The 26,778-nt window shown below is 51.0% G+C and overlaps 1 protein-coding gene across 1 annotated transcript in view; it reads left to right on the top strand.

The window, feature by feature from the left end:
- The window catches only part of CFAP221 (cilia and flagella associated protein 221), an 81,850-nt gene that overhangs the window by 42,731 nt on the left and 12,341 nt on the right, over nucleotides 1–26,778 (top strand). The window contains exons 7-18 of the mRNA XM_062199161.1: nucleotides 5,378–5,537; nucleotides 8,879–8,999; nucleotides 9,082–9,193; nucleotides 9,387–9,495; nucleotides 13,120–13,207; nucleotides 15,596–15,685; nucleotides 16,905–17,003; nucleotides 19,812–19,955; nucleotides 21,858–21,950; nucleotides 23,889–23,969; nucleotides 24,513–24,620; nucleotides 24,707–24,841. Of these exons, the coding sequence (XP_062055145.1) occupies nucleotides 5,378–5,537; nucleotides 8,879–8,999; nucleotides 9,082–9,193; nucleotides 9,387–9,495; nucleotides 13,120–13,207; nucleotides 15,596–15,685; nucleotides 16,905–17,003; nucleotides 19,812–19,955; nucleotides 21,858–21,950; nucleotides 23,889–23,969; nucleotides 24,513–24,620; nucleotides 24,707–24,841 (1,340 nt within the window). The remainder of the gene's footprint in view (nucleotides 1–5,377; nucleotides 5,538–8,878; nucleotides 9,000–9,081; nucleotides 9,194–9,386; nucleotides 9,496–13,119; nucleotides 13,208–15,595; nucleotides 15,686–16,904; nucleotides 17,004–19,811; nucleotides 19,956–21,857; nucleotides 21,951–23,888; nucleotides 23,970–24,512; nucleotides 24,621–24,706; nucleotides 24,842–26,778) is intronic.

Below are 26,778 nucleotides of genomic sequence, written 5' to 3'. Positions count from 1 at the left end.
TTGATCTGGGACAAAATGACTTCCATTATTTTAGGAAACTATTATTAAAACCTCAGGCATATCCTTAGGAATATTGGTCATATTGGCTGTCCTTTGCTCATAACATCTGTTATCTTTTTTTTTCTTTCTTTCTTTTTTTTTTTTTTTTTTTTGGCAGGCAGAGTGGATAGTGAGAGAGAGAGAGACAGAGAGAAAGGGCTTCCTTTTTGCCGTTGGTTCACCCTCCAATGGCCGCTGCGGCTGGCGCATCACACTGATCTGAAGCCAGGAGCCAGGTGCTTCTCCTGGTCTCCCATGGGGTGCAGGGCCCAAGGACTTGGGCCATCCTCCACTGCCTTCCCGGGCCATAGCAGAGAGCTGGCCTGGAAGAGGGGCAACTGGGATAGAATCCAGCGCCCCAACCGGAACTAGAACCTGGTGTGCCGGCTCCGCAAGGTGGAGGATTAGCCTGTTGAGCCACGGCGCCGGCCAACATCTGTTATCTTTTTAAAAAGCAGTGTCACTCTGTGTGGAATCCCTACTTCTGCCTGCTACATGCACACTTGTGTTTGCGATGTATGTGTCTGTGTGTGCACGTGTGTGGTATGTGTATGCATGTATAAGTATGAGTTTTTTGTTGCTCCTCCTGATACAGTGTCTACCTTGGTGATGGTTCCATCTCTTGTCTCCAATCATTTGTTTCCATTGTTTCCCCAGCTCTTTTCAGCTCCTTCCTGTGTGTTCCAACACAGCTTCCTTGCCCAGCATGGCTAGAGGGTGCAGCTAGGGAAGAAGGGTGCAAGCTCCAGCTGGAGAGGCCCAATGGGAGTCTGAGTAGGGTGGGAGCCCATGCAGGCTTTGACCCAGGAGGTGGTCCGGCCTAATGTATGTTTTTAAAGAGCTCTGTGGCTCCTGAAGGGAGAGTGGGTTGGAGGAACACAGGGTGGAAGCAGGCAGCACCCTGAAGTGAAGAAGGGAGCTCAAGTTGGCTTGGACAGTCAGTGGCCTTGGCCATGGTGAGGGGCATGTGCTGGAGTGGATGAGCCTTGCTGAAGGTCTGGTGAGGCTGGCCTGTTCCAGCTTGGGCAGTGGATGGCAGGCGTGCCCCACCCTGTGCTTCCTGCAGTCACCCGCCCTCCCCAGGAGTTCTGCAGGGCTAGGCACAGTGCCTGGCGCAGTGGACACAGAGCGTGTGTGTGCTGCATACATGCCTGGCCAGCAGGTCAAGTGCTTGCCGGAAATCGAATTGCTGACCTGGCATGCTCCCCCCAGCACCCTCTCTCCTCACTCCTTCTCCTCGACCGCCCTGTAGCTCAGCCAGAGCCCCCCAGGCTGCCCCGGTCTTGCTCCTGATGTCTGCGATGTTTGATGCACAGGGTCAAAAAGGAAAGGTGTTCCATTCCAAAATAATGAGTTTGACCACTTATTTCCAGTTCCAGTCAAACTTGCTGAAGGGAGAGTAGGATTGGAGATTGAAGTGAGTGCTGGGGTTTACAGCCCGTAGCCCACGAGCCTCCACCTGCTGTGGCTGGACAGAAATCCCTTCTGCCTGGCAAAGCCAGCAGTGAGCCTCAGGGCTCCCATCTCACTTCACAGAAGGGCTGCAGGCCTGGTTCCCTGACCTGTCCTGTCACCTGCACTTGGCTCTTCTGTGAAGACCTGGCCTTTGGGCTCAGCCGGGGAGGCAGTTGCCCCAAGAACTCAAGTGGGTCAAGTGTAAGTTTATCGTATAGATGGTTCCCTCTTTCAGACTTTTGAATGAGAATTTAAGACACAGCAAGTTATCCCTTGCTTTTGTGTAGGACGAACAGTGGACAGGCCACACATGTAGGACACATACTGTTACACACCAAGCATCGTCCCGGACCTTGTCTGTTGTTTTCTCCTTTAAACCTTCTCCCATTTGACAGATGAGAAAACCAAGGCTCGGGTAAGGCACTGAGCCCTGTGTGACAGACAGGGGTGTGAGTCATGGTCTGTAGGTCGAGGCCTTTCTCTCGCCCTCACCCCTGGGCAGACGCCTGGTGGTTGTTGCCGCTGTGAGTGTATGGTCACCCTCCCTTCTGCAGTCTGGCAAAGCAGAAGCATTGTTAGGATTTGGCAAGAGTAATTTTTAAACTGTGAGGCTTCTCGTTCCCCTGCTGAAGCTTAGATGGGATTTAAGCAGCTTACCCAAAGCTGCGCAGTTCGTGGAACCCTCAATCCTGGAAGATTAAAGCTAGTCCTCACTCACACTGCCGGCGCGTCGGTTAAATGGCTCAGTGACCATTTCGGGGGGAATGAACTCCACCTTCTGAGCTGTTTAGAGAAAAGGCTGCTTCAAAGTTAGGACGACAGGGATGATCCCAGCCATCTGTGAAATCTGGAGAAGCTGGGCCCTGAGGTGGGATGGTGGGTGCGGAGGCTGGGGAGTGGCAGAGAGAGGCGGGCATGGCCGGTGGCTGGGGGCAGGTTGCAGTCCCGGTGGAAGGGTGAGTTCTGGCGTTCTGTTGCACAGGGAGGTGCTGTAGTTGACAGCAATGCCTATCTCAGCGTAGCTAGAAGAGGATTTTGAGTGTCTTCATATAAAAAAAGGATGCGTCAGTTGCTCGGATCTGATCCACGCACGGAAACATCGCATGGCACCCTATCCATCTGTGCGATTACTATGTGTCGACTAAAGTAAAGTAAAACTTTGACACATTCTGACAATATTGTAGGCGCATTGTACCCACATGTGGGAAAGAAGAAATGTTTTTAAATCGTGCCCATCCTGAACCTTTCTGTCCCCAATGTGCTTTGATTCTTCCATCTCCTTACAGAGGCCGCTCATCATTAAGCACGTCTTGCATCCTCGTAAAATCTAGGCTGACTTCACTTACCACTAGAGTGGTTTTCAGCATTGAGACGTGTCCTCAGGATCCACATTCTACTGACAAACTAGAATGTTCTTAGACGTTAGTTTCTCTTTACGTTCTGTTCTCCTCCCTACCTCCTGCTCACCACCACCCCTCCTTGCCCTGGGCTTTAATGTTTTCCCCGGTTATGTTGAAGGTAATGATCTGACATTGATCCCACAGAAAATTCTACTGAGGCCACAGAAAAATGGTTTGGGCTTTTTTTTTTTTCTTTTTTATAAAGTAGTCTTTTTCCAGGTGCTATTCTCTCTTTTAAAATGTGGGGCATCCTCTCCCGGGCATCACTATTAGTTTTGCCAAGCAGTGGGCTGTGAGTGCCCAGCAGCCCTGGGACAGCTGTGGGTGTTTCCACCTGCTGCAGCCCTTGCTCTGTTAACAGTGATGTCAGCTGGGATCCCCGTTCAGGGGACCGGAGGTTCACTCTGGCTGCCAGACTGCACCTCCACAGGGCACCTTCTGTATTAGCCCTGGACACTGGAACATAAACCAGCCAGGTCAAAGATCAAGGCAAACAGGGATCCTGGCTCCAGAGCTTGCTCTTATTTTAAGTTAATGAACCGGAACAGAAGCAACAGAATGTTCATCTAAAGCCCTTCCTGAACTATGGGGTCAAACCAAGTGGGTGGGCAAGGTGTTGGAGCCCACTGCCTCGTGGGGAATCAGGGTTTCTGTTCAGCGGACCTTAAGTGGGCTGCTGGACCCCAGCTCCCTGCCCACTCACTCTTCCCAGCAGCGGGCTTGAGCAGGTGCCTCAGAAAGACTGTGACTTCCGGTCTCTGGAAATTGACAAATACCCAGGAAGGTAAACAAGCTACGGGACTTACAGTAAACTTTGCAAGGTAGCAATTCAGGTAGTGCATGGTCCTGGGGCTCAGGGCAGCTTTGGTATACTGAGGCAGCTAACTTACAAGGAGAAGAAAAGGTTTGTTAGCACTCAGTGTCCTGGGGTTCCAAGTTGGAACGGCATGACACAGGCTCTGGTGAGGTCCTGCTGGGCTGCACCCCATCACGGTGGGAGCACCTGTGTCTCCGTGTCCATCTCTTTCCTTACAAAGCTGCCACATCCAATTGCTGAAACCCAGTCCGATCACTTCCAAAGGCCCCACCTCTGTCCACCAGAACTGGATGAATTTTCTAGGCTCCTAGTGCCATCAACTCTTGCCTCTGGAGTTTAAACTCCTATCTGCATTTGAGGACCAAGTAGTCCTGCCACAGCAGGTGCAAAGGCAAGGAGTTTCATGCAGTGCATAGGTTGATGTGGACTCGCCAGTTTGGGTTCCTTACTAACAGTAGGCTCATTTCAGTGAGCAGTAGGAAGGCAGCTACAATATCAGGAGCGAACTTTCCAGGCCTAGGGAACAGCAAGTACCAAGACCCCGAGGCAGCAGGAGCCAGCGTTTGGGGACAGGAGCAAAAGTCCTCCCCTCCAACCTGTGGCTCCACCAGGGGGCCTTCCCATCCATCCTGTCTGAGCTGGCACATCGCGCACCACCTGCTTCCCCATGTCCCACTTAGTGTCTCTTGTGCGTAGTGACGACTTGACTTCATGGGTGATATTCATTTGTTCGTTCCTTTCTGTTTGCCATCCCTCACCAGAATGCAAGCTCTGGGAGATCCGGGAAGTGCTTGTGTTCACTGCTGAAAACAGCGGCTGGCACACAGTGGGTGCTCGGTAGATGCTTGGACGTCTGCGTGAATGAACAATGTGTGTGGTTGAGCACACGGCGGGGGGGGGGGGGTCAGAAGAGGGGCACATGGGGAGGAGGATGTGCAGGGCACACCGGAGGGGTACTGGGCAAGGCCTCTGCAGGGACAACAGAAAGACCAAGTACCCCGGGGTAGAAGGTCTTGTCTGGAAAGCAAACCAAAGAGTCATTAGTGAAAGAGAACACTTGCCCTGACCACACCGACCCACCCACCCTCCCTCTCCACTGCCCTTCTTTCCACATTTGTGGAGCACTTTCTATGTTCTGAGCCCCCCGGCACCAGAGGCACAAAGGAAGAATAAGGTACCAGGTGCTGGTTGGCGTTAGAGCCAAAGAGAGAATCCAGTTTACACAAACATATAAGGAACGGAATTATTCAGGCACAAACGTGTGTGTGTGTGTGTGTGTGTGTGTGTGAGAGAGAGAGAGAGAGAGAGAGAGAGAGAGACTGCTCTTCTTTGCTGCTTACAGCGAAGGTGTTGACATCTGGTAATCGTGGTAAGCGTGGCTTACAGGTCATGAATTCCCTGAGCTGCTAATGCAGATCGACGTGTGCATATTTATGCACCTGACACAACCAAAGAATTATTCTAAAGGCTTAGTGTCGTAGCTGATAACCAAGATGAGTGTGAACCCGCAGGAGGTTGATTCAGGTGTGTTTGATGAAAGCCTGCGTGAGAATGGCAGAAGGACCCCTGCTTGCGGTGGGAAGCGTGTGTCCATGCAGCTGACCGCCTCTTGGACCGGGGTGGCAGGAAGGGAGAGTATCCATTTTTCTCGTTTCTCCCCTCCCAGGAATAATTCCAGCTAACGGGAAGATGAATGTGACGGTCAAGTTCACACCCTTCCAGTACGGGACCGCCCAAGTGAAAATGCAGCTGTGGATTTCACAGTTCAACTCTCAGCCGTACCAGTGTGTCTTCACCGGAACCTGCTACCCCAACATGGCCTTGCCGTATGCCTCCCTTGGAATGGCCTCATTTATCCGAAACACGTTTTCAAGCATCCGAGTCTTTCTTCCATTCTCTCTCTCTCTCTCTCTCTCTCTCTCTCTCTCTCTCTCTCTCTCTCCTCTCTCTCTCTGCGTGGTAATGTAGAACCCCAGCAGAAAGTTATTTAAGGGGTAGATGTTTGGTGCAGTGGTTAGGGCGCTGGCTGAGATGTTCACATCCCCAAATCAGAGTGCCTGGCTTTCAGTCCCAGCTCTGCTTCCGATTGCAGCTTCTGGTTATTGCAGACCCTGGGAGGCAACAGGTGAGGGCTCACGCATCTGGGTCCCTGCCTCACGTGTGAGACCCAGATTGAGTTCCAGGCTCCTGGCTTTGGCCTGGCCCAGCCTCAGCTAATGAGGGCATCCAACATGTGGAAGATGGCCATCTCTGTCCCAGTGCCTTCTTTTTTTTTAAAGATTTATTTATTTATTTGAAAGTCAGAGTTGCACACACACACACACACATACACACACAGAGAGAGAGAAAGAGATAGAGAGAGAGAGAGGTCTCTATCCTCTGGTTCACTCCCCAGATGGCCACAATGGCTGGAGCTGCACCATTCCAAAGCCAGGAGCTTCTTCTGGGTCTCCCACATGAGTGCAGGGGCCCAAGGACTTGGGTCACCTTCTACTGCTTTCCCAGGCCATGGCAGAGAGCTGGATTGGAAGAGGAGCAGCCAGGACTAGAACCAGCACCCATATGAGATGCCGGCACTTCAGGCCAGGGCTTTAACCCACTGTGCCACAGCACTGCCACCCCCCCCCCCCAGTGCCTTCTTTACTGCCCTCTCGCCCCTTTGAGAGAATATGTCTCAAGACCTGCAAGTCTTCCCAAGCTACAAATAGTACAGTAACATATTTGAATTCCACCACAAAGGAAGGGCTTTCTGAAGTTTTGTTTCCATTGCTTTCTTTGTGAGAGACTGACTCCTGTCCTAAATTTGGCATGGCCAAACTGCATGTGTAAGGCTTTAGTTTACACTTTCCTTTTTTAAAAAAAAAAAAAAAAGATTTTGGAGTTACACACAGAGAGAGGAAAGGCAGAGAGAGAGAGAGAGAGAGAGGTCTTCCATCCACTGGTTCACTCCCCAAATGGCCTCAACGGCCAGAGCTGTGCCAATCTGAAGCCAGGAGCCAGGAGCTTCTTCCGAGTCTCCAACATGGGTGCAGGAGCCCAAGGACTTGGGCCATCCTCTACTGTATCCCCATGCAATAGCAGAGAACTGGATTGGAAGTAGAGCAGCTGGGACTCTAACAGACACCCATGTGGGATGCCATCACTGCAGGCCAGGGCTTTTAACCCACTGCGCCACAGCACTGGCCCCAGTTTACAATTTTCTTAGACTTCTTCATTTCCATTCCCCACAAGAACCATTAGTGTTCTTCAGGAGACGTTTCTAGCACCTCGTCTCCGAGAATTTTTTGTTCTCTAATATTTACAGCAAGGGTACAAAGACTCTTATAAGAAGTGGATGGTGGGGGTGGACATTGTGGCACAGCAGGTTAAGCCACCACTTGGGATGCTGGCACCCGACATCAGAGTGCCGGTTCAAGTCCTGCTACTCTGCTTCTAGTCCAGCTCACTGCTAATGCGCCTGGAAAGCAGCAGATGATGGCTCAAGTACTTGAGTCCCTGCCCCCCAACATGAGAGACGAGGATAGCGCTCCTGGCTTCAGCCTGGCTCAACCTTGAGAGCCAGGGGAGTGAACCAGCAGACAGAAGATCTCCCAAAATCTCTCTGTGTGTGTGTCTATCTATCTCCACTCTGCTATTCAAATTAAAAAAAAAAATTAGAGGGTAGGTCTTGCACATGAGAGCAGTCAGCCAGTGTGTCTCACCAGAGGCCAGGTTGTACCATGCCATGGGCCTCTATGGGTGCTCATGCAGAGCTGGCTGTTAACCTTGTTAACTTTGCGATTGCTAGCACATGTTCCAGGTCACGCATCTGGCCCGTCCAGCAGGTGCTCAGCTAATGCATGTTGACTGTCACACAGCAAAGATATTACTGTATTCTTACGTTTTTCCTGAAACATCCTAGAAAACAAGGGAGCACCATGTAGAACAAGCGTGCCCTCACTGTTTCTTAATGCAGTGCTTCATAGGTAGCGTTGCTGAATATGCCACAGCCGTACTACATCTCAATCAGATAACCTGGAAAGCTTCCGCCAGCTTTTAGCTGCATGGTCTCTACCTCCCCATGGCCAGAGGCAGTTTTCAGTTACAGAGAATATTCCAGACCCTGGTGTAGATTTGTTTTTGAAAGAGCTTGCTACAAGCAGTTGGCATAATCATTTTTTTTAAAGATTTATTTATTTGAAGGCAGAACTAGGGAGCAAGAAAGAAAGAGATCTTCCATCTGCTGGTTCACTCCCCAAATGGCTGCAATGGTTGGGGCTGGGCCAGACCAAAGCCAGGAACCAAGAACCACATACAGCTCTCCCACATGGGTAACAAGGGATCCAAGCAGTTGAGCCCTCTTCTTTCCCAGGTGCATTAGCAGGGAGAGGGATCTGAAGCAGAGCTGGTGCTCTGAAATGGGGTGCCAGCATTGCAGGTGTGGCTTAGCCTACTGCCCTCAATCACTCTTTAACTAGAAAGAACATCATTTACGTTTGTTAAATGTAGTAAATTTAGCCATTGAAAACCAACGAGCTAGCAATGCTTTCCTGGTCTAGAATTTTTCAGAGTATCACTCATTATGTTCTTTAAGAATGCAAGGAAGAACAACTATTGGTCTCTCTCTCTCTCTCTGTATATATATGTGTGTGTGTGTGTATATATATGACTATACTTGAATATACTATAAAATATGATGCTGTATTTATTTTAGTAGATACTGTTATGACACACAGATTTATTTTCAGTGTAGATATAAAAACGTACTGAAAATCAGGAGATGATCAGAAAGAACATAAAAATAGGAATCTTGGGGCCGGCACTGTGGCACGGCAGGTTAAAGCTCAACCTACAGTGCCGGCATCCCATATGGGTGCCACTTTGAGTCTAGGCTGCTCCGCTTCCAACTCAACTCCCTGCTAATGTGCCTGGGAAAGCAGTAGAGGATGGCCCAAGTGCTTGGACCCCTGAATCCATGTGGGAGACCCGGAAGAAGCTCCTGGCTTTGGATCGCCCCAGCTCTGGCTGTTGCAGCCATTTGAGGAGTGAACCAGCGGATGGAAGACCTTGCTCTCTCTGTCTCTACTTCTCCCTGTAACTCTGTCTTTCAAATAAATAAATCTTAAAAAAAATAGGAACCTTAAATTATTGGCTTACCTACTAATTTAATATCTGTTTTAAACTATAGATTGGAAGAGTTTGAAAGATTGAATACCCTTTCCAAGAAGGTGAACGCTCCTCCAGAAAAAGCCAACATGCATAGACATTTTTGTCGACTCCCCGCAAAGAAGCAGCCTCAGAAGATCAAGGTAAACGGGCAGTGTCCCCCACGTGCCAGACGGAACAACAGAGCAGCAAGCTAACGAAACCCCCTGCTCATTTCTCTCCCAGGAAATCGAGTACCAGAACTTGAGATTTCCAGTAGATTTGTCAAATCCGTTTGCGGTGGCAACTGTATTAAACCAGGAACCAGGGAAGCTGAAGATCAAAGAATTAAGAGAAGGTAACCGAGCCACCACAGACCTCAGGCCAGCCCCGGGCAGGACATGAAAGATGACTGCTGTCGTGTTACTGTTTACGTCGCACAAAACTCATTTAGATGGAGGTTGTGCTCTGCCATGAGGAATGTGTTTTTCTCTCGGCCGGCGACTCTGATTGGATTACCGAGTATAATCACGGTTTGCTCTTGCTTTCAGTTCTGGACCAAGGCACTGATATTTCAAAAACCAGACAGATGAAGGAGGCACTCTTCGAGCAGAAAGTGAGACAGGACGCTTACGAAGAGATGGAAAACCACCTGAAGTGGTAAGTTTGGAGCGGTCAGCAGCGAGACACAGGGCGGCTGTTCTTAATGCAATGTAATAACTTAGGCCCTTTGGAGAGTCGGATTTCTATTTCAGAATGAGGTTCCTGATAGGAATAAGCAAATATGACCGAGCCGTACTCTTTCCTAAGCACAGCCAGACAGTGCAGAACCCAGACCCCCGCATTCTGCTTGCCTCTGATGTACCTGAGGCCGGGCAGATCTGAGAGGTTCACACACCCCTGCCCCTCTCACCCCACCGTGAGCCTCCATGGCCTGTTCTGTCGGCCCCAGAGGCCTCCCAGCGAAGGTGTTCAGACTCAAACGTGCTTCTGGGATCAACATGGAACCCTTTGCATAATTTCATTCTTAGCCAGGACACAGCAGGTGTAAACGTGTGTGCAGCCCCCTGCTGAGCTGCAAAACATGCTTATGGAGAGTGTCCCTGGCAGCCGCCTGCTCTGTGCCCTCTGTCCACACTTCCTAGGCACACCAGGGTACGGCCCGGCCTCATCTTGGAGGGCTCCCAAGCAGGGCCACCTCGTGCTGCCCTGTGCCACTGGGGAGACGGGCTGTGTTTGTGGCACAGAACAGTTCCATGTCGGCTCACCTCTGTGTGTTCCTGGTCTGGCCTCTGGTAAGTGAGAAGTCATGCAAGGAACTGAAGATTCTAGAATTGCCTTTGCCCTCATGAAAAACCGATCCATTGCCATTGCAGGAAACCTGAGAAGATAGCTTTTTTTTTTTTTTTTTTTTTTTTTTGACAGGCAGAGTGGACAGTGAGAGAGACAGAGAGGAAGGTCTTCCTTTTTGCCGTTGGTTCACCCTCCAATGGCCGCCGCAGCTGGCCACAGCAGAGAGCTGGCCTGGAAGAGGGGCAACTGGGACAGAATCCGGTGCCCCGACCGGGGCTAGAACCTGATGTGTCGGCGCCGCAAGGTGGAGGATTAGCCTGTTGAGCCACGGCGCCGGCCATGATGATAGCTTTTCAAGCACAGAGCAGGAGGACAGACAGCACTGCGATGCCAGCACTCCGCAGTGACCCCCTGTTAACTTGGTGTCTTTCCTGCATTCTCTTTGTAACGTACTCCGAATCGCCTCCTAAATCCCATTCTGAATGTAATGGTGTTCACTGAGTATCTTTTCCTTTTCATGTTGAAAGATTTTAAACCTGCAATAACTCCCTTATATGGTGGACCTAGGTTCACCACTTAACACTAGGCCCCAGGTGCTTCTGCTTACTCGGGAAACAAACATACATACACATACACATGCTTGCACGAACACACGCATATACATACGGGCAAACATACATACACAAATACATACACCCATGTATACATGGATATACACATATGTGTGCACACATGCATGTACACCCTTCCTGAGCCCCTGGAAGGCAAGCCGGGGATGTCAGGAAGCTTCACCCCCAAGCACTTAAGCATGTGGCTCTTAAGGACAAGGACATTGTCTGGTGTTACCGTCCTCACTGCCATGAGATGTCACACTGAGCCAGTCAACACGCAGATTTACCCAGGTGTGTGAGAATGTCTTTTGTACCCTGAGGTTTTTGGTTTGCTAAGACCCAGGGACCAGGGTCGGATGAAGTATCCTGCAGTTTGTACTTGGTTTTTCTGTCTCTTGAGTCTCCTGTCATCTAAAGTGGTTCTCCGGACACACACACTGCCCACTTTTAATGTCACAGCTACTGTTTACTTGGGACATGAGCTGGGTTCCATGAGGGATACGTTCATAGCAGATTCTTTTTAAGATTCTGTTAAAATTCACTGTTTTACCCAACTTGAAGTGTGTAGTGCAGAGTTTTTGGTGTGTTCACAGTGTGTGCAACTCTTACTACCTCCGAATTCCTGAACACCATCCTCATTACAAAGAAACCTCAGACCCACCCACAGTCACCCACTGTTCCCTGCTCCCCAGAGGCCCTGGCAACCACGCATGTCCTTGCTGTCACCATGGATTCGCCTATTCCAGATGTGTCATAAGAACGGAAGTGTGTATGCACGGTCTCCGTGGCTGACCTCTTTCCCTTACCATGTTTGCACGCACCCACGTCATAGCATGGACAAGGGGCCTTCGCAAGCTCCACAGGACATCTTACAAAAAAACTGTGCACAGATCTTAAGATCCTCCAACAAAAGAAACTTACCTTTTGAGTCCATTTTCCATGAATACCCTAATCCTAGTACAGTCAGCCCTCCACACCCGGGGGTTTCTCAGGTGCAGATACAACCAGAAAACATTCAGAGAAAAAGAGAGTCCATCAGCCCTGAAGCTGTCCGGACTTGTTCTTGAAACTCTGCCCTAAATAGTGCAGTCTCATGGCTGCTCATGTGGCAGGTACGTTGGCTGAGGCCTTGTAAGCCAGTAGAGATGATTGAACATATGCAGGAAGACGTGCAGGGGTTGCCTGCAACTAGGGCGCTTGAGCGGCCTTGCATTTTGGTATATCAGGGGGTCCTCGAACCAGTCCCCAGTGGGTGCCGAGGGCCAGCTGTCCTCTGTTCCTGAATAATATTCCACTGTGTGGATGGACCACATTTGGTTTATTCACTCATCAGCTGATGGACGTTGGGTAGAATCCACTTGTTTGGCTTCTATGAGCAGTGCTGCTGTGAACATGTGGAGACAGGTTTTTGTGGACCCTGTCTTTTCAGTTCTCTCGGGTTTACGTATAGAAGTGGGATCACTGGGCCATGGGAAACTCTGACTTTTGCAGGAGCCGTTAAATTGTCTTTCCTGGTGGCTGCACCGTTTTACCTGCCTAGCAGTAGCATATGTGGGGGTTTTCATTTCTCTACACCCTCAGCAGTGCCTCTTAGTCTCTGTTACTATCATCTTCATCATCATCATCATCATCACAGCCTACCTAGTAGGTGTGACGTTTTATTTGGTGCTTTCCCCTAATGTCCGATGGTGCTGTGCATCCAGATATTTTTGTTTGTAAACATTTTGGCGGGGCTGGTGCTGTGAAAAAAGCCACTGCCTACTGTGCGACATCCCATATGGGCGCCAATTTGAGTCCCCGCTGCTCCACTTCTGATCCAGCTCTCTGCTATGGCCTGGGAAAGCAGTAGAAGATGCCCCAAGTCCTTGGGCCCCTACACCCACGGGGAGACCCGGAAGAAGCTCCTGGCTCCTGGCTTCAGATAGGCACAGCTCCGGCCATTGCAGCCAATTGGGGAGTGAACCAGAAGATGGAAGACCTCTCTGTCTCTGCCTCTCCTCTCTCTGTGTAACTCTGACTTTCAAATAAATAAATAAATCTTTAAAATGTTTTTACGTGTACCCCTGGAAGTTAAGCTTCGTCTTGAGGGGCACATGGCCCGTCTTAGGTATCTCTCTGAAGTCTCCACAATTTCCCTCATCGTGTTTCCTCCCACAGGAAGAGTCTTCAAAGAGTTGATGGAAAATGAGTATTATGGGAAAAAACAGTGCATGAATTTCAAAACTCTTAGCAGCAAATTAAGTGTAGCTGTTCATTCCATTTTCCCATGAACTTTTGGAAGTCCCTTCTCATCTCAGCGTCCCTCTTAGGTTGTGGAGACAAAGTGAACGGTGGTATTCCCATGGCTTCTGCAAGTCGCTTTTTTCTTTTTTCTCCCCAGGCAGGTGCACCTTGGGAAAGATCATATGTCTTTTAAATTTAGAAAAGAGCTTACTGAGGAGCGGCAGAGAGCGTACAACAAATATAAGGTAAGAATTGCCACCTACTTATCTAAATATTTAAGATAGGCAAAATGCGAGATCAGGAGAGAGAAAGCTTGGAGGTAAGTTGGGAGGGGAGGCGGCCATGAGAATTGCAGTCGCCACCCACAAGTCAAGGCTGAGACTTGTGCTCGGCATCCTGAGGACCCAGAAGCCAGCAAGGAGCCCCTGAAGTGATGGGGAAAGTCGTAAAGAGGAAGAGAGCATTCACGCCCGGGGAGTGGCTCAGATTCCCGCTGGGATTCTGGAATGGCTGTGCTGCTGCCCCACTGTCTGCTGAATGTGAAGTGAAGAGAGATGGGAGCCCCAGTCCCGTGTCAGAGACATTCCAAGGGGCTGAGCCGAGCAGGGGAAGGCGGGCTGGCCCTGGGACACCGTGGCAGCACCTGCAGGCTCGGGGCTGGGAACTGTGGCACTGAGCAACCCCATGGCCTGGCCCTGGCTTGAGGGCTGATGGATGTTTTCGGGCAGGGCTAGGGCAGAGGGCACCAGGGCCAAGTCTGTAGAGGCCGAAGCACGAGACATGTAGGAGCTGAGGAGCTAGGACAGCGCCAGGACTCAGCGTCTTGGGCGTTTGGACAACAACGTGCAGAATCATCACACTGGAGTCAGCACGGGCTGCTGCAGCAAACACCCTGGCCAGGAGGCTTAAACAGCTCGCACTTAGTAATCTCACAATTTCAGAGGTCAGCAGGTGGTGGGCAGTGTTGGTTTCTTCCAAGGCTGGACTCTTGGCTTCCAGATGACCGCTTTCTTACGTGTGTGTGTGTGTGTGTGTCTCGGAATCCAAATTTCCTGTTAGGCTCAGGACAGCTGTCACATGGGATTAGAACCCACTGGAACACTGTCTTTTTAACTTGCTCACCGTTGTAAAGATCCTGTCTCCACTCCGAGACAGGTACTGGGGTGTGGGGCTTCCACGTTTGAATGCCTGGGCTGGGGGCAGACACATTTCAGCCCATCCCACAGGTCTCTCGGCTTCATTAGGAGCTGTGTGCGGAGGGGGCGCTGGATGGAAGCAGAATCCTCAGAGAGGAGTGTTTCGCACGTGGGATACAGTTTTCTTCCTTCTAGCCCAAACCAAAAACTTGAATAAATCGGTCTCCTTTTTGTTTGTCTTCCATAAGTCAAACCAAAGAATGTGAGGTCATTATGTTGGTAATTTTGCTTTTAGGAAAAGGCAGGTGTCAGGTTGCTGCTTAGATTTAGTGGGCTCAGATTCTTTGCAGGTTACCTAAAGACCAGAGTATCAAGAACTTTCTGTCCATCCCACCATGGAATGCTATTTCCTAACTTTCTGAAGATGGAGTGGCCGTGCACATGCCCAGGACCAGGTCCACGTGAGCGTGGGGGCTGTGGTAGCAGCACTTGGGTGACAGGGGCAGTCACAGGTTGCAGGGACCCTCATCTGTGTGTCCAGGGGACTTCCCCGGTGGCTGAGTCTGAGCAGGTGACACAGTGGCAAGGAGCACCCGAGAGGCATGAGGCCCGGGGCCGGAAGCTGAGAGACGGAGCTGGGGACAGAGGGAAAGAGCCGGTCCCTGTTACGGGAAGATAGCCCTCAGAATATGCGAGGAACTTAGTTTATTTTGCTGCCCCACATTGGGAAATCCTTGCAGACCAGGGGTCTACCAGAAGTGCACAGAAGATGCAGTTTTATGAAAGAACTGCACCTGGGTTTCAAAAATGTCTGCAGCAGAATACACTGATCTTTTAATTCCATTTTTGTTGCACAAACCTTTCGAAGCCTTGAGAATGACGTGCTTTTTTCAGAAGGGATTCAGCCGATAATGTTAAATCCAGAACAGCTTCTCAGTGGCTCCTGGGAAGAGGGAAGGGAACCCCGGGGGGCATCGGCTGGGGAAGGAGGGCACTGGGGACACTTTCTCCAGGGAAGGGACAGATTGCCTTCCAGGCCCCAAAGACCCCACAGCCTCTCCAGGAGGTGGGGAGGAATCACCACCTGACGCTCAGATGACCAACCCTGGGCAGAGCTTCCCTGGGGGACATTAAATTCCTTCCCAATGAAACCTATCTCTTTAGACTGCTATAGTTTCTTGGCACCCTAAAATCCTGTCTGTGGATTTTAAATGCCTTGAAAATGGTTTCCATGTACTCCATCCTCTAGTTAGAAAAAGTGGACGTGGGGTCGGTGCTGCCACGCAAGGCCCTGTGTGTAAGCAGGCAGCGTGCTGAGCATCACCTGAGCTTGCTGGGCTACCTGTACTGCCTACGTGCCCTGCCTACGTGCCCTGCTCACGGCCGGAACCCTGTCGGCAGCTTGCACACCTGCTCCGCGGCTCTCTACCAGTTCTAAAGAGAAAGTTCGATGCCTTTGTATTCAACTCTAATGCTTTTGATGATTTGAAACCTCAGCTAGATAGAGGAGATCCCGTTTTGGACGAGGAATTCCAGCGACTCAAGACGGAAGTGAGCCCGAGACGGGTGGTGCACAATCTACAAGAGGTGGGTGACTTGGCTTTGTTGGGAATCCTGTTATTGGCAGCTCTTTCAGTGCTTATTTTTCTAATGCTAAAAATTTTTATAGAAATCTTTTTGCCAAGAGATAACCAATAGTTTGCAGTATGCTTACATTTTCAGAACGGTTTGGTTTGTTTTTTATTGTATATTTGAAACTCACAGTGTGCCTCTGGAAATTGAGAATGTCTCGTTCACTGGCTCCCCCTTTCTTTTTTTTTTTTTTTTAAGATTTATTTGAGAAGTAGAGTTAGAGGGAGGGAGAGAGAGAGAGAGAGAGAGAGGTCGGTCTTCCATACACTGGTTCACTCCCCAGATGGGCCCATCTGAAGCCAGGAGCCAGCAGCTTCTTCCAGGTCTCCCACGTGAGTGCAGGGGCCCAAGCACTTGGGCCATCCTCTGGTCTTCTCCCAGGCCATAGCAGAGAGCTAGATGGGAAGAGGAGCAGCTGGGACACCAATGAGCACCCATATGGGATGCCAGTGCCACAGGCAGAGGCTTAGCTCACTACACCACAGCGCTGGCCCCTGCCTCCTCCTTTCTCCCCCTCTGCATCCTCTCCCTTGGTCTCCTTTTCCCTTCCCCTTGGCCCCCTGCGCGGGCCGCCGTGAGCCTGACTCATTTCTGACCCCTGCTTCTTCACGCCCCTCCCATGCCCAACATCCCACAGAGCCTGCACCTTGGGGCAGCCTTCCCACTCCCCTGCCCCTCTCCCCTAAACATTCATTTATTTGAAAGACAGAGATACAGAGAGAAGGGGGGGGGGGTAGAGAGAGATTCCATCCGCTGGTTCACTCCCCCAAATGGCTGCAACAGCCAGGGCTGGGCCAGGCTAAAGCCAGGAGCCAGGAGCTTCATCCAGGCCTCCCACGTGGGTGCAGGGGCTCATGCACTTGGGCCATCTTCTGCTGCTTTCCCACGTGCATTAGCAGGGAAAGCCTGTGGGATTCCGACACTGCAGGCAGAGGCTTAACCTTCTACGCCACAGCACTGCCCCAACACTGGCATCTCTCACTTCCGTTCCCCAACTCAAGAAACATGCCTTATAACACCAGGTACACTAAACGTGCTTAGTAAGTGCTCACTAAACAGCAGAACAAATAAATGCTGGCTTCATTAGGGATGAAAGCATAACGGGCCTTTATTAAACGGTGATGCCAGAGGTTAATGTGTCAGTGCGTGATGTGCCTGTGTTTTGTATCCACAGAAAGCCAAGGAATTCCATCCCAATTTCGATCCGCTCATTAATAATACTTGGGCCAACAGGTTCCGGGCACGGAGACGCTTTCAGCAGGCAGCACGCAAGGTGAGTCTCCGCTGCAGGCCGAAGTCTGGATTTCTCTAGCTATCAGCACAAGCAAATCCGATAAGCAGGGCATTTGAAGCAACGTCTTTCTTGAGAAACAGTTCACACGACACGCCCTTGTGACACGCACAGTCCGGTCATCTTCAGGGTCTTCACAGAGCGGTGCCACCATGACCCCTCATGAGGAAACTCGGTTCCCATCAGCGCTCACTCCTCGTTCCCTCCTCCCCCGAGACCCCGGCAGCCAGCACTCCACGTGGTGTGTCTGAGGGTTTGCCTATTCTGGGTATTTCATATAAAATGCAATCATGCAACACCCAGCTTCTTTCACGTCACAAATTCTCCCGGTCCATCCGCATGGCAGCCTGCATCCATCCCCTGTTCCCTCTGATGGCCGGCTGAGATTCCGTTGTTGGATGTGTTACGTTGGCTTTATCTACACATCACTTGCATCCACTTGCATCTTTTGGCTGTGAGTGCTGGTACCCAAGTTTGCAATTCCCTTGGGAGTGTGTACCGAGGAGCGGGATTGCTGGGTCACAGGCTCCCTCCCAGGCCAGGGGATTTTGCTCAGTTCTTGCCAGAGACAGATGCTGAGGCTTCCTGGGGGCTCGTGGCTCCATTCTTGGAGGCGCTGCCCCCCTGCTCTCCCGCCCATACCATCCCAGGCCTGGTGACCGCAGGATCCGATGAAGACTCCTGGGCCTCATGTGCCAGTAAAGGGCACGGTGACCCCCTGGACCAGCTTCGGCCCTGCCTCCCCAGCTGCCCACTGTCCTGGAGGTTGTCCCAACCCTTGTCGTCTCCTAAACATGTCATACTCGCTTCCTACCATGACCCTGTGTTCCTGCTCCTCGCCCTCCAACTGCTGCCCTCCCACCATTTCTGCTCCCTGGGTCCACACCTGTCCCGTGCACTGGCTCAAGGCTCCCATTCCCCCAGGAAACCATCCCTGTCGGCTGTAGTGCTCCGGGGGTCTCCTCGAAGCCCTTGTCGCCCCATGCCGCCTGCCGATCTCTCGTCTCTGCCCGAGTGTGGCTCCCCAGATGCTGCCCTCTGCGCTGAGAAGGCTTCTTACGACCCTTCCGCTCTTGGGCAGTGACGTAGCCCCCGTGCTGTAGTTGGCTGTCTGGCACTGAGAGGGACCGATAAGAGCTGTCGGCTAGGGCTGTTGTGAAGAGCGAGCGAGTGAGCAGAGGTGTGGGGTCCAGGTTACGCCTCAAGCAGCCCTCCCAGCCTGCACCATCCAAGGCCACTGCACCTGGGGGCTTCCTTCTCACCACCCCCCAGTGCCCCTCCTGAGGTTCTGCCCCCATGGTCTGGTGATGGGCAGGGCGGGGCAGCCCCAAGATGCTCAGGGTAGGGGTGAACGAGGTGAAGGAGGTGGCACAAAGCTGCGTTCCAAGGGAGGAAGGCACAGCTGTTGACAACGTGCAGTCATGGGCAGGCGAACCCTGCAGCCAGGAGCAAGCGTTGTCAGCAATTATGGGCGTGGTTCTGAGCAACGGCCCCGCCCCTTCCTCATATGCCACGGCAAGGGCTGTCCGTCCTGTGTGTCCACACGAGGGGACTTCAACAATGTCCTGGGAGAGAGAATTAAAGATGTTTATTTTGTTTGGCCAAAAAATGGTTGAAATCCATGCCCACAAGGGGTCTTCAAAATCGCATGAAAAATGTGTATGTATTATGGGGGGGGGGGGGGGAAGCACACGTAGATTTCAAGCATTTTTTTGCAACCAAATAAGCTTAGCTTGACTCCCACTTTCCACACACTTTTTTGAAGTCTGGAACCTTCCAAAGGTTTTTGATGGCAAAAGGCACAGATCTGCTGCTAGGGCGCTGCCTTCCTCTTTGCCGTGAGCACACCCCCTTCACTCCTGCCCCAGGGTCTTTGAAAGTCTCCACCCAAGACCTTTCCATCATCGACCTGGCGCCTCACCACTCGGTGTCCAGGTCGGAGCTCACCACTCAGAGCCTTCGCTCTTCCTCCTTGCAGAGGTGGGCAGTTCTAGCCCATTCCGCCCTGCCCCCGTGCCTTTATTCTGCCCTTGTTTCTTCACACAGTCTGCCTTGTTTACTCGTTTGGGTGCTTGCTGCGGGCAGGGTGCGTGTCTGCTCCGCACTCTGTGTGTGCAGCGTCCCGCCCAGCACTGAGCCCAGGGGAGCCACTTCATAGTGCAAACGGGGTCTTCACCGAGGGCGTGGAACATGCACGCTATGAAACACCAACGAGGCGTGGATTTCCAAAGGTTCGCACACCAAAATAAACGTTTGAATTCCATTTTGCCGTGAAGTCTTTTTTTAAGCCCCTACCCATTGTTCCGTGGAGAAGGATGTGACTCCCATAGCGAATGAGGCCCTCAGCCGCAGCCCTGTGTACCCGTGGCACTCACCTGGGGTCCTGTCGCCATGAGCGCCAAGCTCAATGGTGTGCATTGGCACTGCCCGTGGTCCACAGCCCTTGTTGCTTGTCCTTCAGCCCCTGAAATGGCACAGCGGTAACAGGACTGCTCCTCAGAGATCCAGAAGAACACGCGTAGAACAGATTGCTCTGTTCCAGAAATAGGAGAAAAGCAGGGTTCATAGTTGGGTGGGGACAAGGCCAGATGACAACCTGGTCTCATCATTATTATTATTATTATTATTCTGAGGCTGGCTCTCAGGCAGCATGCCAGCCGCCTTGTGAATTCTTAGAGCGGTGGTCTCAACCCTTTGTAGGGGCCAAAGGGTGGGGACAGAATAAGAGGGATGGCCCAACTAAGCCTATACCAGCCCATGACCGGAAGTCCTTCTCCCGTGCACCCGCAGGTCATGGTTCAGCGACGACTGCTTTGCATGCTGACCGCTGTTCGTGAAATGGACAAGGAGAGCATCATAAGAAAACTCAGCGATAAAAAAGCTTCCCTAGACAAAGGTAACAGCCGGCTGGGAAGGGCAGCGGGGTTGGGACCAGCCCTGACCCTGACACGGGGGTCTTTTATAAGGAAGTTAGCAGGGGAGAAGTAAAACATCCTCACAGATCGCATGCCTCAGCTTCCTGGTACTGCAGGACCCGATCACACTTGGTCATGGCCTAAACCAACACTAATGTCTGTCTCACAGTTACAGGTCAAAGGTCTTGACCTCTGCCTGGGTGCGGGCAGCTGGGGGACAGAGGCAGCCGGTGCTCCTTGGCTGGTGGCCCCTCCCTCACATCACTGCAATCCCGAGGTTCAAGCCCCCAGACACATCTCCCTCCTGACTCCAAGTCCCCCCTCTCCGTCTCTTATGGGGACCCTGTGACCCCACTGGGCCCACCTGGACAACCCAGAGCCATCTCCCCATGACCTAGCCACACCTGCCAAGTCCTTGTCACAGGTTCTGGCTAGGGGGATGGGGACACTTTTTCATCTCGCACTGACCTCACTGTTGGAAGAAATCCCAGACTTCCAGTCCCCCAGGTTGGCCGGGGCCTTTGGAAGCTTCCAGGAGCCTCAAAGCCGTGTCTTCCTCCTCTCCCATTGCAGGCGTGTATGCAGGTCCCCAGGCGAGCCTCACCCCTGGGGCCCAGCCTCCCTCCCTGGCTGAGCCTCTGAGCCAGCACCTGCCCAAGCAACACCCGCACTCCCTCTGCCCCTCCCCCACCTGTTTTTTCCAGAACATTTCTAGCATCTTCATTGGCTCCTTTCAGTCAACCTTTGCCTTTGCTGAATTCATCAGCAGTGTTTGAATTAGGAATTATAACTTTTCAGAGGCAAAAAGGAAACAAAATTTTCAAAACTGGACAAGGGGGCAAGCATTGTGATGTAACAGGTTAAATTGCCCCTTGAGGTGGCAAGATCCCACGTTGGAGCTCCGGTTTGAGTCCCAGCTGCTCAGCTTCTGGTCCAACTCCCTGCTATTGCACCTGGGAAGGCAGCAGAGAAAGATCTGAGTGCTTGGGTCTCTGCCACCCATGTGGGAGACCCAGATGGAGCTCCCGCCTCCTGGCGTCAGCTGGACTGCACCTGACTGTTGTGGGCATTTATGGAGTGAACCAGGGAACAGAACATCTCTTTCTCTCCCTTTCTCTTTCTGTCATTTTGCCTGTCAAATAAAGAAAACCTTTGGGGGGAAAAAAACTGGAGAAGGGATTGAGGTAAGAAACTAAAAAATAGAGATATATATCTAAATATGGGAATGGGGTATTTCAAAGAGCTCATGGAAAATAGAATTGAAAGGTACATTTATTTTGGTGCAAAAAATTGAAATCCAGGCATAACTTCTTCAGAAGTGTTTATTGTGAGTTTTTTTTGAAGACCCCTCAAATGCATGATTTCAACATTTCTTGCACCAAAATAAGCTAATTTTTTAAACAATTTTTTAAATTTATTTGAGTTACAGAGAGAGGTAGAGAGAAGGGTCTTCCATCTGCTGACTCACTCCCCACATGGCCATAATAGCCAAACCTGAGCCGATCCAAAGCCAGGAGCCAGGTGCTTCCTCCGGATCTGCCATGTGGGTGCAGGAGCCCAAGCACTTGGGCCATCCTCTACTGCTTTCCCAGGCTCATTAGCAAGCAACTGGGTTGGAAGTGGAGCAGCTAGGACATGAACCAGCGCCCGTATAGGATGCTGACGCTGCAGGCTGGGGTTTCAACCCACTGTGCCACAGCGCCGGCCCCAATAAACTTATTTTTAATGTGATTTTCCCGTGAACCTTTTGAAGCTCCAGTGTGTGTGTGAAGATGAATATTGTTTTTGACTTGACATGAGGCAGACCTGCAACTAAAGATGGCATTTTTACATAAAAATCCCTGACAAGCCTCCTAAAATACTGTTTCGTTTTTCTCCCAAAGACAGGACTCCCCCCAAGTCCCTGCCCGGGTTGGGCCAGGACGATTACTGCAGCCGGTTCTCGGTGTCGCCACACCAGGTGCTGCCCTTCGCCTTCCCGGCCTACAGCCCTGCTCAGGACTCCAATGAGTTGGTGGGTGCCGCCAGGCTGTGGGGCGGGGCTGGGCGCCAGCATGGGGCTGTTGGAAGTATTACTCAGTGTCCCCACCTCCTCCTAGAGACTCCCAGGAGAGTCCTGGGCCGAGGGAATTATGAGGGTGGGAAGCCAGAGCTCATCTCTTCCACCTGCCTTGCACCTGCTGCACACCTGTGTGGGACTCCCTGGCAGCCTGGGCTGGGCCCTTTCCAGCCTGGGCCAGCCCGAGTGCTGAGCCCCATCCCTCACTCTGCAGCTGTGCCTGAGAACAGAAGGGCAAAGAGGTGAACCCAGAGGGCTGGGCTGGCCGCTGGCAGGCAGCAAACAGGCGCTGCTCCGCTGGGCCTTCTGCTGCCTGGCCCCCAGCCGGGAAGAGTCCCCTTGTTAGATACAGCCCTCTCCAGGTGGCACAGGACCTCAAAGTCACGGGCCCCCCCAGGCAGCCCGACCCCAGTGACCGATGGCAGTCAAGGTGCAAATGCAGACTCTTCTCACACCGTGCCATCTTCAGAGCTCCTCAGGACCTATGAGGGAAGGAGTGCGCCCCAGAATCTGACTACCTGACCCATCGGGTTCACAGTTCCACCTCTCTCTCTCTCTCTCTCTCTCTCTCTCTCTCTCTCTCTCTCTCCATGTAACAGCTCATCCTTATGTGCTTTAGGGCGCATGCTAATAAAAATAATAATGAACCCTCACATTGCATTTACCATAAAGCAGGCAGCGCCTTGCATCATCCCATTTAGTCTTCAATAAGCCAGTAAGAAGGTTTACTCTTTCACTGATAGGGAAACTGAGGCACAAGGCCAAAAAGGCGGTAATACCAAAGTATCACTCAGTGCACCCAGTCAGCTTAAATCATGACTGCAAGCAAAACGAGTTTGCTAACTTCAAAGAATAAACTTGCCGTTCACGTCCTACCGTATTTGTGAAGCATGTCAGTTTACTCCATTCAGAAATCACGGGCCCAAATTCAGAAATTGCGTGTGTTTTCTGCTCTCAGTAATTAAATTATGTAAAGACATCCAGAATATTCCGACCCTGGGGACTAGTGAGCCTGTGGTTTCCCAGCAGGATTAAGTGTCTGACACTCGGTAATGAGGAGGGAGCCGGGGGTGACGGGCGAAGCTCTCCACTGTGCTGCCGGGGCCGCCTCGGTATTTCTGCATAGGGCGAAGCCGACACATTTCACGCGGTGTTTCACTTAGCACCGCTGAGACACCCCCACTGGTCAGGGTTGGGGGGAGCTGCTGACTTCTGTGATAACTGCTAAGATGCACGGTCTTCTACATTCAGCATCTTTGAAGCTGAACTTAGAACTGACCTTGCCCCGTAGTAACCGAATGGTGATGTCACACACTCAGTGGGGTACTGTGTGGATTGAGGGCCCCTCCTATGCCAGGTGCCCTGGGTGTCAGAGGCAGCTTAGCTTGCAGGGAGCATCTTGGGGAAGGGTGCTAGAAGCAAGCAGAGGGAGTGGGATGGACAAGAGAGAGAAGCAGTGTTGCAGCCATCTCGGCGAAGGTCTCCGCTGAGCCCAGGGGCGCTGTGAGGCTGGCACAGCGTGAGAAGAGCCAGCATTTGCACCTTGACTGCTGTCTGCCTGGGAGGGGCCCATGACCTTGTGCAGCCCCTGGAGAGAGCTCTTTCTAACAAGCGGACCCCTGGCGGCTGGGGGACCAAGTCCTTTGAGCCTGCAGGGCGCTCTGGGTGACACATTGCCAAGTTCGCAGCCATAGAAAATAAAAAACAAGACTCACATGCACTAAAGGGCATGCGGGTGTGGCTGCGGGGCTGCCTCCAGGCCACCTGCGGGCGGCTGGCAGACAACTGCTCCCTGAATGTTTCAAAACGTAACGGGAACAGGTGCCTGGCCGCCCTTGCCCCGTGTTGATCATCTGCCCCCTTTTGATTTTTCTTTCAACTTGCACATTGTAGGCTCCTGATGGCCTTGGACCGGTCCCAATTAAGTCCTCAGATATTCAAATCAAGCAGAGTTACTCCTTCTTCGATTTGCAGGTCAGGCTTGTTGCATAGTATTAATTACTTGGATTTCCTACGAAGGGAGCAATCTTGAACTTGGATTGCGTGGTCATGTGTGTGTGTGTGTGTGTGTGCGCACGCGCACTGTTATTTTATGGAATGTGGGAGGTGCAGCCGACTCCGTTTTCCCATTGTGGCTTATGGAATCCAGGATCTCTACTCTGGGCACCTGTCAGATTTTGCACACGCATTAAGCTGTCTGAGCAACACACTTAGACTCGTCAAGAAAAACCCAGGGGGAAGTGAACAAGAGTCAGCCTTTCTTGAGGTCCATGAGCACTTCTGGTTTCTTAAATGAAAGTATTTCTCCAGCTAAGCTGTCCGGTGAGGGAGGGGAGCCATGAACACAGATGTGTGGGCGGCCCCAGAACAGGGCTCAGGGCTGGCACTGAGATCTGCCCAGCGCCACTGCCAACATGCCCGTGCTGCACTCTTACCGCCAGACAGCTCCCAGAAGGCCATGGTTGAGAAGTAGAAGCCAGGCTTTCAAAGACACCCCGTATCTTCTTCGGCCCGCAGGTTCCTCAACTCTACAAAATTAAAGGCTACCAGCCGTTCTCTGTCCACAAGTCTTACACAAGCTACAGGTCTCAGAAGCTCGCGCGGGCCCTGAAGCAAGGAGCTGAGGTAGGAGGGGTCCCCCAGCACCCAGACCCGCTCCCGCCCTGCCTTCCTGCCCCGGGGTCAACACGCCGCTCTTGGTCCCCGTGCAGGACGAAGCCACCACCATCATAGCCCTTCCCAAGAAGGACAGTGCGGCCACGCCCTCCGGCACGCCCTCAGTCCTGAGCATGAAGCCGCCCGAGGCCTTAGCCGTGTCCGTGGAGTATGACCCACTTTACGTGTTTGTAAGTAGCGCCTGGCCAGGGCCTGGTGGGCTGTGCTCCCCTGTTTTGTCAGGTACTCTATAAGAAACAGAAGCCTTCCCTGGGAACATGCCTTCCTTTGGAATTGCAGGCTTTAAGTGTTGCTTCTCCTTGGAAATGGCTTGCCAATATCTATTGTTTGGAAGATATCAATGTTTCTGTCTCTGAACAATTTCAGCATTTGTTTTTATGACAAAAGCTGTGTGATCTTTTCTAATTATATATAATATGCACATATAGGCCAAGGCAGAAATCAAAAGAGAAATGAGTAAATGGTCTTAACTGAATGAAAATAAAGGCAAATCAAAATTTGTGGTGAATTTACAATAGGTTCTTCAACAAGTTTAGGGAAAACGTCTCCTATGAAAAAAATCTATGCATGGATTTCAGACTTGGTTTTCTGCACTAAAATGAACTCTTCCTAACCCATTATAACATAGTTGAACATATTCTAGTCTTAGACGTTAAGGACACAACAGGGTCAGCACTGTGGCACAGAAGGGTAAGCCTGCACCTGCAGTGCCGGCAGCCTGTATGGGCGCCCGTTCAAGTTCTGGCTACTCCGCTTCTGATCCAGCTCCCTGCTAATGCACCTGGGAAAGCAGCAGAAGATGGCCCAAGTGCTTGGGCTCCTGCCACCCACATGGGAGCCTCAGATGGAGTTCCAGGCTCCTGGCTTCAGCCTGGCCGAGCCTCAGCCATTGTAGCCATTTGGGAAGAATCAATTCTCTCAATTCTCTCTCTCTCTCTCTCTCTTCCTCATACCCCCCTCCCTCCTCCCTCCCTCTCTGTTTCTCAAACAAATTAATCTTTAAAAAAAAAAAAGAAGAATAAGGCTACATCAACATGTTAAATTCCCAGGACCCTCAGTTCTTTTGGGATGGTGTGAGTGGCTGATATCATCACCTGCAAAAGCGTCTTGGACTGGATGGAGCTGATGTTGAGAAACAAAGTTTGTGTTTTTTTATCGTTATCTTTTAATTACATTTTCCATGAACTTTCTGTAGTGCCTCCGTGAAACACCATATGCCTACATTAGACAAGAAGATCTCAAATTAACGTCCTAAGCTAAAGAGTTTCTAAAAGAGTTTAGAAATGAGGAAAGAGAGCAGATGAAACCCAAACTAAGCAGAGAAGATAAATAATAAAGATCAGATTGAAAACCAGTGAAATAGAAAATGCAAGAAAGCAGTAGAGAAAAAAACTGGTTATTTGAGAAGATCAATAAATGGATAACCCTTTAACCTAACTAATCAGGGGGAAAACGGGGTAAAAGACAGAGATTGCCAATATTAGGAATGAGAAAGACGGTTGGCACCACAAATTCTGCAGAAATTCGAAAGACAATTTCCATTGTGAAAACCTTGATGCCAGTAAGTTCACCAGCATAAATGCACAAAGTCCATAAAAAGCACAAATCCTGAAATCTCAAGAGGAGATAAATAATCCAAATAATAGCCCTCTGTCTATTAAAGAAATTGAATTTGTAGTTGAAAACCTTCCAACCAAGAAATTTTCAGGACTTTCCTGGAGAATTCTGCCAAACATTTAAGGAAGAAATAATACCAAGACCACACAAACTCGTCCAGAAAATGGAAGAGAAACGACTTCCCAGCTCATTCTCGAAGCCACAATTACTCTGCTGTCAAAGCCAGACAGAGACATGACCGGAAAAGGAAGGACACTCCGGTGTCCTGCATAAACACAGATGAAAAGTTTGTAACAAAGTATTAACAAGTCAAGTCCATCATAACAGATAATAGAACAATGTATCATAAGCAAACCAAGGCTTGTGCCAAGACTCCAAGATTAAGTTAGCATTCAAAGCCCCCCCTACCCCCGACAGTGCCGTTCCCATATTAACAGACCAAACAGGAAAAGCAGTAGGATCATATTAGTAGGTACAGGAAAATTATCTC

The sequence above is a fragment of the Lepus europaeus genome, chromosome 1 (genome assembly GCF_033115175.1).
Source record: "Lepus europaeus isolate LE1 chromosome 1, mLepTim1.pri, whole genome shotgun sequence".
Lineage (NCBI taxonomy): Eukaryota > Metazoa > Chordata > Mammalia > Lagomorpha > Leporidae > Lepus > Lepus europaeus.
Note: the sequence above shows the minus strand (reverse complement) of the source record. Positions and strands in the feature narration are given on the sequence as shown.